The sequence below is a fragment of the Mercenaria mercenaria genome, chromosome 9 (assembly GCF_021730395.1).
Source record: "Mercenaria mercenaria strain notata chromosome 9, MADL_Memer_1, whole genome shotgun sequence".
In the NCBI taxonomy this organism is placed as follows: domain Eukaryota; kingdom Metazoa; phylum Mollusca; class Bivalvia; order Venerida; family Veneridae; genus Mercenaria; species Mercenaria mercenaria.
In genome coordinates this window covers 16,040,398-16,059,241 of record NC_069369.1, presented here as the reverse complement: position 1 = coordinate 16,059,241, position 18,844 = coordinate 16,040,398, and the positions used below count along the sequence as shown (strand labels likewise).

Below are 18,844 nucleotides of genomic sequence, written 5' to 3'. Positions count from 1 at the left end.
TAGTCTGTACTCCCGAACGTCAATTAAGATTATTACTGGAAGGCGCTTGTCAGAAAAATAGTGTTAATTTGGGCTGGGACTAGACTGAACATGACCAGGGAGACTTTCCAGTAATGTATAGTTCTAGAAAAGAAGGAGTTCATGTGATACTGAGTTCGAGACTGGTTATGAGGAAGTTCCAATTTCTGGTAGGTTTGAGATGATCATGGCCAAAATAAACAAGCTGGTGTTGAAGTTTATAAAGGAATATAAAAGAGTTATTGACCCTTCGATGTCCTTTGTTGTGGGTCTACTTTGTAAAAATGTGTGGCGTGTTTGTGGTACCCTGTGCTTTCGAGAAATCTACCCTTACCTTTTATCTGGCGTTTTCCAGTGGAGGTTGTTTATCAATTGTGTTACACTGCTGGTGAAAGCATGATTATTACAACTATACCTGGTCGCAGTAATTAGTTTAAGCAGCTTCTTTTACCTTTCTGTTTGATGTTTTGATGTTTCTTTTGAAAATCTGAGTGGAATGTAAGTTTTTGCTGTGATGTTGTTTATGTGATGGGTCCAGTTTAAATCCTTAGAAATGGTCACCCCTAGATATTTAGCTGAATCAGTGGTTTTTAGTGTGGTGGTGTGCAGTGTGTAAGAGAAAATAACAGGGGTTTTCTTCTTGGTGATCCTTAGGACCTCACATTCATCTGGGTTAAACTGCATAGAACAGTCTCGTTCCCAGCTTTCAAGTATATGTAGGTCTGTCTGTAGGTTTTGAGCGTCTGTTTCGTAGCTAATTGTCAAGGATACTATTGTGTCGTCTGCAAATAGTCGGGCTTTACTTTTGGTGGATTCAGGCAAGTCATTAATGTAGGCAAGAAAAAGGCAAAGACCAACAACAGAGTCCTGTGAAAGACCCGATAGTAGAGGAAGTTCATCAGATAGGTGGCCATCAAACGCCAATCTTTGGAAACGGTTTTGCAAAAATGGCAGCAGCGTTGTTTGCGCCGTGTGGCGGCCGTAAAAAGTCTCTCCGTACCTTCAGTCAGAGCTGTTATATTTCGATCTCTTCAGATCGTTCAGCACGACATTAATGTTGTGTTAGTGTAAAGTTTAATTTTTCAGCTTGTACATTTAGGCTTGGGTGGTTCCGCTTTGAAAGCTTTGGATAATGTTTAATTATCCCTTGGATATGGTGCCTACTTTTTAATTTTGTCTTTTGGTAGTTTCTGTGATATGCAGGCTCAATAACCACAGATCCCCTCTCTAAATTCCAGTTTGTTTAGTACTACCCATTGTTTTCTCGTTTAGAGCAAAGTCATTATTTTATCTGGGGACCATACGTCGCTTTTCATGGAATTGCACGCTCAGCATCATTGAAGATTCCATGTGCACCGCCGTATGAATACTTCTGCGGATGTCTCTAAATTACATTCAAGTATTTATAATACATGTATATGTAAATGTTGAGTTCTGCTCAACCCGGGGCTAGAGGGCGTGGACGCTAGCTTACATTTCCACTACCGTCCATGAACAGGCTCAATCAAACCGAGCCTGTAACATTTTCGTTTATGTCGTGTTGGGCGACCTGTGGTTTTCCACCTTTTTATTTTGATCAAAGAAGTATAAAATATATTTATTTTTATAGCTCTTTGTTTTGATACAATTAAAGATTTCTGGATTTACACCAAATTTACAGTTTGTGGATGAGCATGTGGTGATCCACTTTATCAAAGGCTTTTGAGAAATCCATTACAATTACATGTCTGTTGACCTGTTAACTGCCTGTGTAAAGCCGACCAGTTGGGTCTCACAGCTTCGCTTTGACCTAAAACCATGTTGGAGGGGGGCGAAGGGTGGGGGTGGCGGTGGGGGCTAAGAATACTATGTTCATCAAAGTAGTTCATCAAGCTGGAGACAATGATGTGTTCCATGATTTAGAAGCAATACAGTTGAGTGAAATTGGCCTGTAATCGCTAGGGTTTGGATTTAGGACCTTTCTTAAACACTGGAGCAATTGTAGCTTGTTTCCAGTCATATGGGACCATACTTTTATGAAGGGAAAACCTAAAGATTTCATACAGGATGGGTGCTACTTCTGAGTGCAGTTCTTTTAGGATGCGGGGTAAGATATAGTTGTACACTTGTGAAGAAATACGAAATGATCTATTTGTTACAGCTACAACTATAAGAAAATATAACAAATAAACCATTATTGTTTTGTATAATTTCGGAAAAATAAAAATGAAATAGAAAATTTCTGCCAGAGGACCCATTATTTATCAAGATACATAAAAGCATAATATGACCTTTTGTTTTATTTGACTGAATCTATCGGAAAGTGCTGTGGTAGAGTTAAAAGGACTGAAAATATTCGATGTGTCGCAGTTTATACATTGATTCGGCCTTGAGTAAAAATCGAACACATCTCGCAAAATGTCAACAGATGGAGAAATTCGGAGATAAAAACTTAATTTTCGTGAGTGATGAATTGCTTTTGTCAGGTTTTGTTTGTCTTTTATATTTTCGGATTATCGCGCGTTTGGTTTGATGTTCAAATTCATGATCATTTACTTTCATTTCACGAAATTCGTATCAAAACATTCGGCCAAAATTTTCTCGACACCCATGACACCTACTTCAGTGTAATCTAGTCTTAAACTTCAATGTTCCACTATATAACATTCCTTGTTTGACGTGTCCTTTTCTTATTATTTGAACAGGTGAGAATCTCATTGAACTGTACGGTTGACCAAAGACAATAAGTACATTTTATGAAACTATTCTAGAAAAAATTATTTCATTCAAATCTGTAGTGATAGTAGGTTTATACACCACTTCCAACTACTTGCTGTTGGGTTAACCCTTTAGTGAAGTAGTTAAGAGTGTCTGCCTACAGATATTGGGGTCGAGTTCAGATAGGGACCCTGGTATTTTCTCTCCCAGGGTTTCTTTAATGATGTCAGAAATGTTTAACAGACGTGTGTGGTGGGTATGGAGTACGTGTCATAGCACACTCCCGTGTTCTATAAATAGAACATACAGCAGTTATACCGTAATGCAATGCGCGAATTGCGGACAAGGGAGCGTTTTCTATATACTACGAATCATTTACAATCTCAGTAAACTTCGAAGGGAATTTAAAAAAGTAACATGCCACCTGTATAAAATTGTCGCACCTGATAACAGTATAAATAAAAGAGATGAAACAATAACTATATTGGAACGAATGTAGGAAATATACAGACATATTATTTTAACAAGAAAATTCAAAACAGGGTTATTAATAAAGAGCACTGTTAAAAAGTATGTTGCATACCCATTACCCCATATTCTGCAATGTAGTGTCTAGTCATCCGGTAACCGGACGACTAGCCTGCGTTCTAGTCGTCCGGTAATAGATTTCCTAATGAATAAGTTATGATTTTATTTAGTTTTAGTATTATTTACTTATGATATCGATACTTATCTGCAAACAAAATTTTATGTGAATACATACTAAAGATTTACAATAAATAAATGCATTATTCAGCCGATAAAACGAAAGTTTGCCGAAATCGATAATGGCGAGATCGCCGTGACGTCACACATTAAAATCTGTTCATCTGATAGCTTTTATAGGATGGAATGTTTAAATTTTAACAACTTTTTCACCGTTTTTTTTTTTTTTTTCAAAATTAAATCAGTTTTGAAATATTTTAAATTTTCATATTTTAATATTCAATTTTTTTTAATGATTAACTGTTTTAAATGACATTTAATTTCAATAGCGGCAGTGTGATGTTATTTTTTTTAGAACAACAGTAATTAGCATTCATAATTAATCTATTTTAGTTCGATATAATAGTCAAAAGTATTTAATTAATTAATTGCTTGATTTATAAGCTTTCCATTCTTCAAATATATATGTATATGAATATTGATTTGTGTCTTAAGAATTAAAGTTTAGGCAGTTAGAAAAACATCACTTTTTACAAATAATATGGACGTTCGGCGATCAATCATTCAATGTTTTATCATTTCTTAAAATAGAATATCAAAGGATTTGTATACAAACACGATCTCATTCGTTATATCAACTAAAATCAGGTAAGTATTGATATCTTAAGTGAATAACATTTAAAACTTTATAAAATCATTACTTATTCATTAAGAAATTAATTACTGGACGACTAGAAAATCCCCTGAGGATTTGCTAGCCGTCCGGTAACCGGACGACTAGAACGCAGGCTAGTCATCCGGTTACCGGACGACTAGACACTTCCATTCTGCAATAATACTATTAAAATCTTGTATTACAATATTTTACAAACTTCAACCAGCTGAAGAGCGCTTGTGGTTAAAACATTTAATGCTAAATCATTTTGATTCAGGCATAATGTTCAAAGAACTTTATCAGCTCTGTAGCTCTTGAACCCTTTGAAGGATTTTGAAGAAACTTGACACAAATGTTCACCATATCGAGACAAAGTGCAAATTGCATATTCTGGATAGCTTGCTTCAAGGTCAAGGTCATACTTTGGGTTCAAAGGTCATATGACTGTTTCGTGTCCGCTTTGTAACTCTTGAAGTGCTTGAAAGATTTTAAAAGAAACTTGGCACAAATGTTTACCACACCGAGACGATGAGCTGAGCGCAGGTTTTGGATGGCTCGCTTCAAGATTAAGGTCACAGGGGTCAAAGGTCATACTTTCGAGCGTATATTGTTCAGTATTGCTGTGCTCTTGTTCTCCCTTTTCAATATCTTTACCATTCTGTAGTAAACCGAGTACACTCAGACAATTTGATGGAAGAAAATTACTCAATACGTACAAACAAGTTTAATTATCTATATAATGTATGGGACATTTTTCTTATGGTATTTCACTAATCACTCTGACCTTCTCCATTTAGTTGTACAGCTGACTTTTAGTAAGCCAGACATTTATCATAACTACGGCGATTTGTTAACATTGATATAAGCTATGTTTTAATATAAATTTGCAGAGCTTCAAGGGGAAATCAATATTTTGCTAACTTCTAAAATGTCCAAAAGGCAAGCAACATTCCTGGAATTTAGGTGTTAAATGTGTTTTACAAAACTCACGATTTCTGTGAAACATTTCAGAAAGGTAAGAATGAGGATTTGCTAAAACTCTTAAACTTTAATTATCAAACTTTCTTAGGTCTACCCCTTAATCTACAGGACACTTCTTTGTAATCTACGAGAACTACCCACATAGAAACTGCAGTAGCATTGGCTATTTGTTTTGAAAGAAAGTAAATACATTACAGTATCTATCTTACATGAGCAATTTCAAAAGTACTGTTAGAAAAATTTGTAACAGACCTTGATTCTCTGTACAGTGTCCAGAATTAAAAGATTACCCAATCGACACCCTGGAGACAGACAATATTTGTATGCACCTGGTTTGAGTAGGAGTGTATTTACGAACTTAAAGTGCTTTAAAAATGGCAAAAAGTAAAGTCTTAACTCTTTCAATGAGCATTTGATGGGGTTAATCTTGTAGATTATGGCTCGAAGATTTTGTTCAAAATGTTTAACTGAAATCAATATAAAATTTCACTTTCAGTTTTAAGCAAGTTGTTATTGACACGGTGACGTCTTAAAACAAACCTAGTAGGTTTTAATAGATTAAAAATTGCGTTTTAGAAGTAAATTGTTGGACACTGCAAATAAAATCAAGAGAAAAGATTTCAGTAAAGTGATGAATCTTTAAACTAAGCAATGTATTAGGCTCATGAAATTCACAAAATATGTTAGGATTATTATGCTCAAACGACATATGTTCCACTTTGTATATTTCCAAAATTTTGTGACAAAGGACTATTAGAAACGAAAATGTACAAAATTGTTTCTTTTCTTAAATTTTCATACATGTATCTCTTCTTACAGCCTAGCATACCATTACCTAAAACGATGCTTAAGTTTATTCTACTGCGGACGTTTTGCACACATACAACCTTTTAAATATAATAAAAATCTACCGGCGACATTGAGTTTTTGAGACCTATGCTTTCCTTTTACCATTATGAGCCATACTGAAACTGATGCAAAATATACTAAACCAGTGTTAATTTTTAGTGGAAAGGTTGTTCTTAACAGTAACAGCATGGGTGGATTGAGTTTAATGACTTATTTTTGTGTCCTAGTATCCACTAATAGAAAGGATTGAAACTTCACACACTTGTTCACTGTCATGATATGACATGCATTGCAAAGGTTTAATAACTCTACTTTGCATTTTTACAAAATTATGCCCCTTTTTCAACTTGGCAGTTTTGTGTTAGATTCTTATATGTAAGCTAGTATCTCAGTACCCACTTATGGGAATGGATTGAAACTTCACACACTTGTCAATTGTCATGAGCTGATAAGCACTGTGGAGGTTCCATAACCCTGTTTTGCATTTTTTCAAAATTATGCCCCTTCTTTAGCTCACCTGTCACAAAGTGACAAGGTGAGCTTTTGTGATCGCGCGGTGTCCGTCGTCCGTGCGTGCGTCCGTAAACTTTTGCTTGTGACCACTCTAGAGGTCACATTTTTCATGGGATCTTTATGAAAGTTGGTCGGAACGTTCACCTTGATGATATCTAGGTCAAGTTCGAAACTGGGTCACGTGCCATCAAAAACTAGGTCAGTAGGTCTAAAAATAGAAAAACCTTGTGACCTCTCCAGAGGTCATGTATTTCACAAGATCTTCATGAAAATTGGTCAGGACGTTCACCTTGATGATATCTAGGTCAAGTTCGAAACTGGGTCATTTGCCATCAAAATCTAGGTCAGTAGGTCAAATAATAAAAAAACCTTGTGACCTCTCTAAAGGCCATATTTTTCATGGGATCTGTATGAAAGTTGGTCTGAATGTTCACCTTGATTATATCTAGGTCAAGTTCGAAACTGGGTCACATGCAGTCAAAAACTAGGTCAGTAGGTCTAAAAATAGAAAAACCTTGTGACCTCTCTAGAGGCCATATATTTCATGAGATCTTCATGAAAATTGGTCAGAATGTTCACCTTGATATCTAGGTCAAGTTCGAAACTGGGTCACTTGCCGTCAAAAACTAGGTCAGTAGGTCAAATAATAGAAAAACCTTGTGACCTCTCTAGATGCCATATTTTTCATGGGATCTGTATGAAAGTTGGTCTGAATGTTCATCTTGATGATATCTAGGTCAAGTTCGAAACAGGGTCATGTGCGGTCAAAAACTAGGTCAGTAGGTCTAAAAATAGAAAAACCTTGTGACCTCTCTAGAGGCCATACTTATGGATGGATCTCCATAAAGATTGATCAGAATATTCACCTTGATGATTTCTAGGTCAAGTTTGAAACTGGGTTACGTGCCTTAAAAAACTAGGTCAGTAGGGCAAATAATAAAAAAAACCTTGTGACCTCTCTAGAGGCCATACATTTCATGGGATCTGTATGAAAGTTGGTCTGAATGTTCATCTTGATGATATCTAGGTCAAGTTTGAAACTGGGTCAACTGTGGTCAAAAACTAGGTCAGTAGGTCTAAAATTATTAAAATCTTTTGACCTCTCTAGAGGCCATATTTTTCAATGGATCTTCATGAAAATTGATCTGAATGTTCACCTTGATGATATCTAGGTCAAGTTTCGAAACTGGGTCACGTGCGGTCAAAAACTAGGCCAGTAGATATAAAAATAGAAAAACCTTGTGACCTCTCTAAAGGCCATATTTTTCATGAGATCTTCATGAAAATTAGTGAGAATGTTCACCTTGATGATATCTAGGTAAAGTTCAAAACAGGGTCACATACCTTCGAAAACTAGGTAAATAGGTCAAATAATAGAAAAACCTTGTGACCTCTCTAGAGACCATATTTTTCAATGGATCTTCATGAAAATTGGTCAGAATTTTTATCTTGATAATATCTAGATCAAGTTCAAACCTGGGTCACATGAGCTCAAAAACTAGGTCACTATGTCAAATAATAGAAAAAAACAACGACCTACTCAAAACTGGGTCATGTGGGAAGAGGTGAGCGATTCAGGACCATCATGGTCCTCTTGTTTGACTTTTGTATTCATTCAATTGATAAGGCTGTTGAATAGTCGAGCGTTGCTGTCCTCCGACAGCTCTTGTTTTCTTTTCCAGTTGAACATTTTTTGAAAGACTATGATGCGATTTTCCCTCTGCTCGAGTTCTTACAGTGTGACTTTCCCCTGCCACCATTCCTCTAAAACTGAAGAAAAATAATATTTAAAACTGATCATTCAGCACAAAAGGTGATACTGGTATGGCATCAAATTTAGAGACTAAAAGTTTAACTGGGAATATTTTTCAACAGCACTTCTGTAAGGTAAAAATGTTATTGCTTCATATAGTGAGTCTCTGCCTTGCTTTGCACATTCTGTCATTTGCAAAAGTTTTGTTTGGATATCTCCTCCTTGATTGTCAGGAGATTTAACCGAAACTTAGATACTTACTTGCCCATATTGTCAGAACAGATGCATCTTACCAAGTTGTCATGAAGTGGTTTTCAAGTTGGCATTTTAAAGTATTAAGATGGGGAATTAATACAGGGTACATTGTATATGGTACCAGTATTTAATCAATTTGGTCTTACTTGATTTTGTATAAATAACATACTATTCCCCATGAAATTTACTAACAGGATGGGGACATGCTGAAAAGGGCCCTTTATAATATGACATAAAGGTATTTAAGAAGAAATAAGACTTTAAATGTGTAAAAAAAAATATGAAAAATTGAATTTGCCTACATTGTTTGAAAATATGCTGTATTTTCATTCTCAGAATCATATAGTCTTTTCAGGTCTAGGAAAAATATGATCTTCATATAAACTTTATTAGCATAACTGGTCCCCTACACCGGTGGAACACTGTAGGGGACTATATGAATGCCCTTCGCCTATCCGTCCGTCTCTCCGTTCACAAATGTGGATCCTGCAATTACTCAAAAGCATTCAAGCTAGGTTCATAAAACTTGAGTGTGAATGGAAGGCAATATGCAGATTATGCACATACATGACTCATGTTTGTAGGCCAAAGGTCAAGGTCACTATTGAATGTCAAGTAAAAATTGTTTCTGCTTCGTAACTTTTAAATGCATAGATGGATTATCTTAGTACTACACACAAATGTTCCCCATGATGAGACAGTATGTCAGCACATGATCTGTGCTTTTAAAGGTCAAGGTCACTGTTTAAGGACACGTCACAGCTGAGATAGTTTAGCATTATTACAATACACAGTCGGTATTGAAATTGTGTTTCCAATACATGTGCTCATTAGATAAATACTCAATATCTGTGTGAAAATAAGGGATGTGTTTTGTATGATTGCAACACTGAGAGTTGCTCTAATTACTGACAAATGACTGAAACAATAGGAATTCGTACGAGAGATGGATAGACAAAACGACAGTGAGGTAACAATATATTCTTTTATTGTTTTACTGTATGAGTTGTAAGCTACAATAAAGAATACCCATTTTATGAAAATCAAACTGGAAGTTAGAAATAACAGAAAAAAAAAAATTAGGTCATGAGTCATCATATACCTGTCAAAATTTGTCATTAGTTTTCACGAGCTGTCAAAATTATTTTTAATTCTCTGTTCTGCAAATGCATTGTTTTTGAAAGTATCTTGGGCGGATATTGTAGTGTGTAACTTACTTTACATTCTACATTAATATTTGTGCTTGAAATTGCTTTGTTGAGTCACATATGAATGTCTATTGTTTTAGTTTATTGTCTGTTATAAAGGTACCAAATCTCAATATTAAGATATAAGAATTGTTCCTTTCTGGTAGACAAAGGAAACTATTTGGTTGAATCAAAACATAACGGTTTTTGGAAAGAACTGAATATTCTTTGGTTTTTTGTTATTCACCGGAAATTCAAAAAGTGACATCGCCTTAAGGTCAAGTGGAAATTTGTTTCTGCTCTATAACTTTTAATTGGAATGAAGGATTTTTTTATTACTGCACAGAAATGTTCCCCGATTAGACTATATGTGGCGCATATGACCCATGGTTGTCGGTCAACTTAGGTCAAGATCACTATTGAAGGTGAAGCAAAAGGGCATGGGTATGTCTTGTGTCAAATGTTTTTTCCTTTATAAATTGACACTGATAAATTAAGTCTGTCTGCAACTGAAAAGGTGTTTTTTTTTAAAAAAGAGGGCAAAGATGCCCCCAAGTTCAGTTGACAGAAAAATAAATGAAAAGTTACGCCATATCAGAAAACTATCGTATAAATACTACCTTTTAAGGACGTATGCTAGAATTTGGTGCGAAAATTTTCCCAATTACAGAATTTATTCAAACTTTGGATATTGAAGGACAATCATTTAAGAAACAAAAAAATGCAATAAAAATCATAGGTCACCGGTATCGAAAAAGAGTTATCTGCCCTTGAAAACGGCATTTCCCCCAAAAATGACGTTTTCAAGGGCAGATAACTCTTTTTTCGAATCCGGTGACCTATGATTTTTATTGCATTTTTTTGTTTCTTAGATGATTGTCCTTCAATAACCAAAGTTTAAAGAAATTCTGTTATTGGAAAAATTTTCGCCCATCTCATGTACAGGGAATTCTAGCGTACGCCTTTAAAAGAATCTTTATTATAACATATTCTTATGCTATCGGATATTTCAGACTACACCCAAAATGCACACTATATACCTTCCGGCAAAACGGATGTTAAAATGAAGTCAATTACATTCAGTACAATTTGTAAACTTCCAGAAAACTAGAGGGAATAATTTGTGATAATAAACATTAAGATACAGATGATGCGAATGCATCATTCTTGTATTATTGAAATGTCTTAAGTTTCTCTTGATAGCCTATTAAAGTGAATTGCATTTTATTTATTCTTAAATAACATCTGTTGATTTAACACGTGTTGAGCTAAATCATGTAAAGGTGTAGTGTTTCAAAAGTCTCTATCCTTGTATATATACTAAAGATTTCTACTCCATTTTCAAGGAAATTTATTTGAAACTTCATTTTGCTAGAATGACAATTTGAATTCATTTTCATTTACTCAGGCCCTGATTGGAACATCGATTCATCATTTTTGTTCCTTGTGAAAACTAGATGTATCTACTCTCATTACCAATAATAGCAAAGCCTCAGAGGTAAATCATACTGTTTCTGTTCAGCAAGTTTTTTTTTCTGTGTGGGTTTGAAATTCAGTGACTACAGTTAATTACTAATGTTGTTTTGCATCAGAAATGTTCCAGTTTATTATCAGTGTTTCTTTAAAACAGTTACATCATGAAAGATATTCACTCGGAGCATTGAATTCTTCATGTGAGGGGTTTTAGGGACAGGCTGATTTAAAAATACATATAGAATAAACATTAAACAACTTCTTATGAACTGCTTGCTGTTAACTTTCATAAAACAGTGTTTTATGACATCTGTCGAGGTCAGGTGAGTGATTTGGGCCCATCATGGCTCTCTTGTTATAACAGTGAGAGAATAAGAATACAACAAATGTAGGAAACAGTTAACTAGAATAGTTAAATACAGAATATTCCAGAATATATGGATATCTTCACAGAAACTTTAAACTGTCAACAGTGATAAATATGGTAATAGCTTTTGTAAAAAAGGAGCATTGTCATCCTGAGATGCCACTCCTATTTATTAGCATAATGTATGTGCTGTAGCGGTTGATTGACAGGTGCCTTTGATGCTAATTACTGGAAGCGTGTATAGTTTAAAGCAATAGATGGAATAGTGTTTTCCCATATACATTTCCTTTCTGAGTGAAATATATAATAGAAAATACAAAATAGTGTCACTTAAAATATCCTTGTTTTACCTAGAAGGATGGTTGCTGAACAATGTCTGTGACTGCTTCCTGATTCATCTCAGGAGTTTACTGTTTAGGTGATGTTAAGGATGAAACTGATGACTTTTGATTTATCAATTGACTTGATTTAAAAACAGAACCACTGAGGTAGGGAGAGAAAATTGACACAGTGTTTAACAGATTTTATTGGATGTGGTTTATTTTATATTACAGACACTATGGGGAACTCGAAGTCTACAAAGCTTCATCATGTTTCTCTCAGCATGCCCCAGAAAGAACGTGATCTTCATCTTGCTGTAATGGCCAATGATAGAGAAGGTGTTCGAGGTTTGATCAGTGCAGGTGCCAATGTAAACTATCCGTGGAGCAATCCAGCAGTGCCAAGTGTTAAAGACAGTACAACGCCACTTATAGCCGCTGTTTCTCTTAATCATGTAGAAATATCGATGGTAGGTATTGGGAAAGGGTAGTCCGAATCTGTGGCTGCAGTTACCTCCCCTGGCGCTCCATCCACAGAATATTAGACAGAAATGGAACAGCGATGTTTTTTACCAAAAGGGGAAGGGGTACTTAGGGTCTCTACTGAGCCTCAGAAAGTTCTAGCCACTTTTTAGCTCGACTATACGAAGTATAAGGAGAGCTATCCTTCTCGACCCGGCTTCGACGTCTTTCCGCATCCCCACCTTGGTTAAAGTTTTTTTTACACTTTCTCTTTTTTCAACTTATCTCTGTAATTACTTGATGGATTTGATTCAAACTTGAAATAGTTATTCCTCATCATCATCCACATCGTCTGACATAAGGGCCATAACTCTGACACCAATATTTCATGATTTATCCCACCCCTTTTCACTTAGATTTTCATGTTAAAGTTTTGATGCACTTTCACTCTATCTCTGTTATTACTGAATGGATTTGATTCAAACTTAAAATAGTTGTTCAGCATCATCACCCACATCATATGACACAAGGTGCATAACTTAGATGCCAATTTTTCATTAATTATTCCCCCTATTTAGCTTCACATAGTGACAAGGTGAGCTTTTGTGATCACCCTTTGTCCGTCGTCAGTCTGTGCGGCGTGCGTCTGTCGGTCAACAATTTCTTGTCTGCATGATAGTGGTTTCATTTGTAATTTTATTTTAACCAAACTTGCACACAACTTGTATCACCATAAGATCTCGGTTCCTTTCTGGAACTGGCCAGATCTTAGTATGGGTTCCAGAGTTATGGCCCCTGAAAGGGCCAGAATTAGCTATTTTGACCTTGTCTGCACAATAGCAGCTTCATTTAAGATTTAAATTTTATCAAACTTGCACAAAACCTGTGTCACCATAAGATCTCAGTTCCTTTCTTGAACCGGCCAGATCCCATAATGGGTTCCAGAGTTAAGGCCCCTGAAAGGGCTAAATTTAACTATTTTGACCTTGTCTGTACAATAGCAGCATATTAGTGCAAGAGTTATGCATCTTGTGTCATATGATGTGGGTGATGATGTGGAACAATACTTCAAGTTTTGCAATTCATAATAACTGAGATATAGTGAAAATGCATCAAAGTTAACCTTAAATTCTTAGTAACAGGGGGCATACTTCATTTAAATTGGTGCAAGAGTTATGCATCTTGTGTCATATGATGCGGGTGATGATGTTGAACAAGTTTGAATCAAATCCATTCAGTAATATCAGAGATAGAGTTAAAGTGCATCAAAACTTTAACCTGAAATTCTAAGTAAAAAGGGGAATAATTCATGAAAAATTGGTGCAAGAGTTATGCATCTTGTATCATATGGTGTGGGTGATGATGTTGAACAACTATTTTAAGTTTGATTCAAATCCATTCAGTAATATCAGAGATAGAGTGAAAGTGCATCAAACCTTTAGCCTGAAATTCTAAGTAGAAAGGGGAATAATTCATGAAAAATTGGTGCAAGAGTTATGCATCTTGTGACATATGGTGTGGATGATGATGTTGAACAACTGTCTTAAGTCTGAATTAAATCCATGCAGTAATAACTGAGACAGAGTGAAAGTGCATCAAAACTTTAGCCTGAAATTCTAAGTAAAAAGGGGGAATAATTCATGAAAAATTTGTGCCAGATTTATGCATCTTGTGTCATATGGTGTGGGTGATGATGTTGAACAACTATTTTAAGTTTGAATCAAATCCATTCAGTAATAATTGAGACATATGAAAGTGCATCAAAACTTTAACCTGAAATTTTAAGTTAACAAGAGGGCCATGATGGCCCTGTATCGCTCACCTGAGTACCGTTGCTCAAAATGACTGATATAATCAAGTTTTGACATAAAGTACATAGGCATACACATTATCATCAGGATAAACATTTTCTTGTAACAGTCCCTTTTGACCTAGTCAGGGCCAATTTCCATACTAAGTTTGAGCGCCCTAGGCTAAAATATTGCATTTTTGTACTAACATGACTATTCCTTACCCTGGAAGACTTAAATAACATTTAAAACCAATCTCATTAGATGCTGCTGAGATATATTTGTTTACATAAAATAAAGGGAGGTAATTTGTCATAAATTCAGTCAAAAGTTATCTACCCTGATTTTCCGAGTCCATCTGATGGCACAAATGACATTTCAAATCAGTATCTTTATTGGTTACTACGATACATCCATTTTAATTTGAAACAAAGGGAGGTAATTTGACATAAAATCAGTCCATAGCTATCTACCCTCAGTCCAATTAAAGACAATAATGAAATTTCAAATGAGTTCTATAAATATTTACCTAGATAAATCCATTTTTATTAAAATCAGGGGAGATAATCATGCATTGGTATATGCATGTAGTCTGTAGAAGATACAGAGTACAAGCCTATACAACAATATATTAGTAAAGTATTCATATTGATAAATGTTCAATCAAGAGTTATCTAATATAACTCTGGAACCCATGATGGAATCTGGCCAGTTCAAAAAAGGAACCAAGATCTTGTGGTGATACAAGTTGTGTGCAAGTTTGGTTAAAGTCAAATCATAAATGAAACTACTATCGTGCAGACAAGAAAATGAATTGTAGTCCCTTTTTGCTTAGAATATACTTATATAGTCTTTTGATACACTTTATCTTTACCTCTCTTACTACTTAATATTTTTGACACAAGACAGGCTATTGTGCAATATCTTCATCCACAATTGAAGTCATTAAACACACCAGTGACAGCTCCAGTTTCCTCAGAATCTGATGTGCCCAGTTTCACTATCCAGCATCGAAATAGTCGAGCGTGTTGTCTCCTGTGACAGCTCTTGTTAGGAGAAACTGCTAAAATGAAGCTGAATTGCTAAAATTTGGCCACGTTTTAATAAAATTCTTGTTACCACCTTCAACAATCTGTAGCCAGTTCTTTGAATTTGTAGCATTTGGGTACATTGAAGTATGCAGAGGAGGCCCTGGGTACACTATCATGCCTATCTGTTTCTTTGAAGGTGAAACAGGTTGATCACATACTCTGGAAACACGGAAATTTGGAGAAGCAGAATGACAATTCAACCTCAGGAATTTTTAAATTTTTCGAAATAATCAGGATATTGCCTGTGAATTTTACAAACATGGTGTATTTGTATGGGACAGGCCTAAAGTAGCTACAACATACAACACACATACTCAGATCAACTTCAGTAATATGAATTAAAATGCAAGATTTCTTGTTTACAAATGTTATTGATCTTTCTAGTAGTTCTTTGAAATTAAAAGAGAAAAAAACATACATCAAGAAAAAAACACCTTGCTACCCTGCGAAAGATTTCTGCAGTAGTATCAAAAAATGTGCTGGGTATGGTCTAACAGAACTGTCTGTTTCAAAAACAGAGAGTATGCAAATATTTCTATTTACAAAATTTGGATTTGCAGAGAACGATGTAGTAGCAATTAAGTTGAGAGTTTACCATACATAAAATATATTTTAACTTTATATATCTCTATAACAACACTTTATTCTAGAGATAACTATTTCAGATTCTACTAAAAGCTGGTGCAGATATCAATATGACAGACAGGAATGGTTGTACAGCATTGTATAAAGCTGCATACCATGGGAGGCCAGTTCTTGTTGATATACTAACTCAAGCCGGTCAGTATCTTGAACTTTACCTGTTTATTTTTGATTCTAGTTAAGTTCTTGGTATGTATTATTAGATTTCCATGTCATTATATTCATAAAATGTTGTCCTTACATTAAGATGTTTTTCTCCATTTTGATAATGTTTTCTTAATTCAATAACCTTCATATATAAATCTGCAAGGCATTGAAAGATTTAGATAAAATTTTAATGTGACATTACTCATCATAATAATAGAACAATGTGAAGTACTGTGAAATCATTATTATTCGTGGGTGATTAATTTTCGTGGATTTTGTGGTTCAGCCCAACCATGAAATTAAGTCCCAATGAACAAATTATGCCCACGATAATTGTAAATTGTACTCAGTGTCTCCAATAAAAAACAACACCATAGCCGTCCGATCTGGTCTGTAGTTGTGTGCATACAACAGTACTGACCTGCATCTTTTGCTATGTTTATAGAGGCTCCATCGATAAACATAGGTATGCTTCGAAACAAAACTGACTATTTCATTCAGACATTTACCTGTGGTTTGTTTACAACATACTCGTCAAAGTAAAAGTAGATACTAGTAGATACTAAAAATAAAAGACGTAGCGTCATATGCCAACCGCACTATGCTGCGGCTGTTATTTGAATTTTTTCGGCCCTGCTCTGCTGTTTATATTTACTGACATGTAGGAAACTACTACTTTGGGACTATTAAATATTATAAATTTATTGCTAGATTTGCGACTGATGTATTATTACCCAATTCACAGTACACGTTTCTCGGCAGGAAATAACACATGCACAAGTTCAACAGCTTGTAATTTTAGACGCAGACGTGCATTCATTTTGCAAAAGAAACCACACAAAAACAGTCTGATGAAAGTCTAGCAATCGTGTGCAAAAACACATTTTTATCAACATAAAATCAGTAAACCTATAATAGTTTTTTTAATCCCCCGCCGTGGCGGAGGGATAATAGGAATGGTCTGCGTCCGTCCGTCCTTCCGTCCGTCCTTCCGTCTGTAACAAAATCGTGTGCGGTCCATATCTGCTAAACCCCTTGAAGGATTTTCATGAAACTTGGGTCAAATGATCACCTCATCAAGACGATGTGCAGAACCCATGAGTCAGCCATGCCGGTTCAAGGTCAAGGTCACAACTCAAGGTCAAAGGTTTGAGCCTGCCATTTTGTGTCCGCTCTATATCTCATAAACCCCTTGAAGGAATTTTATAAAACTTGGGTCAAATGATCACCTCATCAAGATGATGTGCAGAACCCATGAGTCAGCCATGCCGGCTCAAGGTCAAGGTCACAACTTAGGGTCAAAGGTTTTGAGCCTTCTATTTTGTGTCCGCTCTATATCTTCTAAACTCCTTGAAGGATTTTCATGAAACTTGGGTCAAATGATCACCTCATCAAGACGATGTGCAGAACCCATGGGTCAGCCTTGTTGGCTTAAGGTCAAGGTCACAACTCAAGGTAAAAGGTTTGAGCCTTCCAATTTGTGTCCGCTCTATTTCTCCTAAACCCCTTGAAGGAATTTTATTAGATCACCTCATCAAGACGATGTGCAGAACCCATGGGTCAGCCTTGTTGGCTCAAGGTCAAGGTCACAACTCAAGGTAAAAGGTTTGAGCCTTCCATTTTGTGTCCGCCCTATATCTCCTTAACCCCTTGAAGGAATTTTATCAAACTTGGGTCAAATGATCACCTCATCAAGACAATGTGCAGAACCCATGAGTCAGTCATGCCGACTCAAGGTCAAGGTCACAACTCAAGGTCAAAGGTTTGAGCCTGCCATTTTGTGTCCGCTCTATATCTCCTAAACCCCTTGAAGGAATTTTATAAAACTTGGGTAAAATGATTACCTCATCAAAACGATGTGCAGAAATTATGAGTCAACCATGCCAGCTCAAGGTCAAGGTCACAACTAAGGGTCGAAGGTTTGAGCCTTCCATTTTGTGTCCACTCTGTATCTCCTAAACCCCTTGAAGGATTTTCATCAAACTTGGGTCAAATGATCACCTTATCAAGAACTCATGAGTCAGCCATGTCAACTCAAGGTCAAGGTCACAACTGAAGGTCAAAGGTTTCAGCTCTGTATCTCCTAAACCCCCTGAAGGATTTTCATGAAACTTGGGTCAAATGATCACCTCATCAAGACGTCGTGCAGAATTCATGAGTCAGCCATGTCAGTTCAAGGTCAAGGTCACAGCTAAAATCAAAGGTTTACCCTTTCACTATCCATAGCAGTGGCGGGGGATTTAGCTGTCTTTCAGACTGCCTTGTTTTTTTAAATTTGCAATACAATTACTAGTTTTTGTTTGAAACATGATCAGATGATCAATGTGATGAATTTTATATTTGTTTCGATTATGAATGCTAATTGTGCAAGACTATAATTATCCCAGGTGCTAAAGTTTTGACACTTTTTACTTGATGCCGACTTTTCTTATTGAATATTTCAGAAACTTTAAATTAACCTACGACTAAGCTTAGTTTTATAACCTTTGAACCAGTCTTGAAACTCATTATCTGATTGGCTGATAAGTTTCATTATAAGACAGGTGTACAGTCTGAGTGTAGTGTCCTTGGAGCCTGCCATATATCTATATCAAATTATGCATTGTTTATTTTTTAGGTGCTGATTTGAATAAAGCTGACAAAGAGGGCCAAACTCCATTATATATCTGTGTACAGAATGCTATTGTTCACTCCAGCTATGCAACTGTTGAAATGTTACTGGCTGCTGGGGCCAGAGTACATCAGTAAGAATATATATTATATCAAAAAATCTTTAAACCTTGTCACTGTTCCTGGATTCTGTACCAATATGAATTTTCTATATGGCCATGTAACTGGAAACTTATTCACATGAAACTGAAGTGTATGACAAATGAATTTTCAAATGTCACAAAGAATATTAAATATTTCCTCACTTTGAAATCAAACTCTCACTGCAC

General features: G+C 35.7%; 1 protein-coding gene across 2 annotated transcripts in view; it reads left to right on the top strand.

The window, feature by feature from the left end:
* Positions 1 to 2,385: 2,385 nt before the first annotated feature.
* The window catches only part of LOC123546567 (serine/threonine-protein phosphatase 6 regulatory ankyrin repeat subunit B-like), a 32,374-nt gene continuing 15,915 nt past the window's right edge, over positions 2,386 to 18,844 (top strand). Inside the window, exons 1-5 of one of the 2 annotated variants that reach the window (XM_045332962.2) lie at positions 2,401 to 2,458; positions 4,966 to 5,090; positions 12,008 to 12,243; positions 15,782 to 15,896; positions 18,523 to 18,649. In XM_045332962.2, the coding sequence (XP_045188897.1) occupies positions 12,013 to 12,243; positions 15,782 to 15,896; positions 18,523 to 18,649 (473 nt within the window). In that variant the 5' untranslated portion in view covers positions 2,401 to 2,458; positions 4,966 to 5,090; positions 12,008 to 12,012. Of the gene's footprint in view, positions 2,459 to 4,965; positions 5,091 to 12,007; positions 12,244 to 15,781; positions 15,897 to 18,522; positions 18,650 to 18,844 lie in introns of both variants that reach the window. The other variant, XM_045332963.2, reaches the window with a different exon arrangement.